The sequence below is a fragment of the Trichechus manatus genome, unplaced genomic scaffold (genome assembly GCF_000243295.1).
Source record: "Trichechus manatus latirostris isolate Lorelei unplaced genomic scaffold, TriManLat1.0 scaffold00010, whole genome shotgun sequence".
Lineage (NCBI taxonomy): Eukaryota > Metazoa > Chordata > Mammalia > Sirenia > Trichechidae > Trichechus > Trichechus manatus.
Window position 1 is genome coordinate 31,956,019 of NW_004443946.1, and position 1,477 is coordinate 31,957,495.

Below are 1,477 nucleotides of genomic sequence, written 5' to 3' on the forward strand. Positions count from 1 at the left end.
AAGGAGCCCTGGTGGTGCAGTAGTTAAAGCACTCAGCTGCCAACCAAAAGGTTGGCAGTTGAACTCACCAGGCACTCAGCAGGAGAAAGATGTGGCAATCTGCTTCCATAAAGATTACAGCCTTGGAAACCCTATGGGGTAGTTCTACTCTGTCCTATAGGGTTGCCATGAGTCGGAATAAACTCCACGGCAGTGAGTTTTGGTTTGGGGTCTGGTGAAAACTGTTAGGCCAGGAAACCACGTGGACTTCTAGAAAGCTTTTATGCTTTGAAAGAAGCTGTCCTGATTTGCCATTGTTAATGAAACTTGTACCACACAATGCTCCAGTTTAAGACCCACTGAGAAGATGACCATGCACTTCCTTTCATCTCTGCATGGGGGAACCACATGGCAAATAGGAGCTGCAGAAACCCAGCAGCAGTGCTGTTCCTCCAGCAGTTAGTAATTGTTTTGAACTTTCTTATGTCGCATCCTGACAGCTCTGTATTAGGAGTGATGGTCTGTACTCTTTTCAGCCTTCATGCATAAATAAAAATGTCATGCCACCCAGAAGAACTTTTTGTAATCATATGTTTCCTCTGAATATACATCCTTAGGACTCTACCTGCTTACATTTCAATATTCTGTTCTTATATGAGGCTTAGCTTAGAAATTGTGAACTAGGCACTTATTGCAATGGATATATTTTTTACTCTGTCAAATGCTTGTTTGCATCAGACCTCCGACTAATACATTTGCTGAGGCTATCTGAGAAATTAATGCAATTATCCTGAATATCAAGATGTATCCTGTTGGTGCAAATAATGCCAAAGGTGTAGATATATCTTTAGCTCAACAATTGAAACAGAAAATAGGAGTAAAAAAACAGAGTAATTAAAGAGGCTCAGGCTGACCTAATGAGTGATTTTAATGGCAAACTCTAACACAGGATTAGCCAGACTTTTTCATTGCCTGCTTGTATCAGTAAAACATTTTGGGAATGCCTTCCCTCAAATCGTTATATTTATCTGTAAATTATATGTGTGTACCATTGTGCTTACGTATTATTTGTGTATGAAGGATACAAAAAATAAAACTAATAAAGTATGAAATAAGAAATATGAGCACAATTTCTAATATCATCTTTCTATACCTAAAATAATTCTCCTTTACATCCTCTGGTGTACATATACTCTGTTTTAGAAAACTGTTGTGAAACGTGCACAGCATCAATGTTTTCAAACTTTAGGAAGCATCAAAATAGCCTGGAGGCTTGTGAAAACACTGATTTCTGGGCTCCACTCCCAGAGTTTCTGACTCAGTAACTCTGGGATGGGGCCTAAGAACTTTAATCTCTAACAAATTCCCAGGTGCTCTTGGTCTGGGGACTATACTTTGAGAATTACTGGTGTAATGGTTTACAGCGTGGGCCTCAGAGTAGTCCATTTGAGTTTAACACCAAGATAATTTCACCACCAGTGTGTGACTTTGGGTAAAT

The 1,477-nt window shown here is 39.4% G+C and overlaps 1 protein-coding gene across 1 annotated transcript in view; it reads left to right on the forward strand.

Moving 5' to 3' along the window:
• NRXN3 (neurexin 3) overlaps positions 1-1,477 on the forward strand; it is a 1,723,724-nt gene that overhangs the window by 808,969 nt on the left and 913,278 nt on the right. Inside the window, exon 15 of the mRNA XM_023726412.1 lies at positions 229-241. Coding sequence (XP_023582180.1) covers positions 229-241 — 13 coding nt within the window. The remainder of the gene's footprint in view (positions 1-228; positions 242-1,477) is intronic.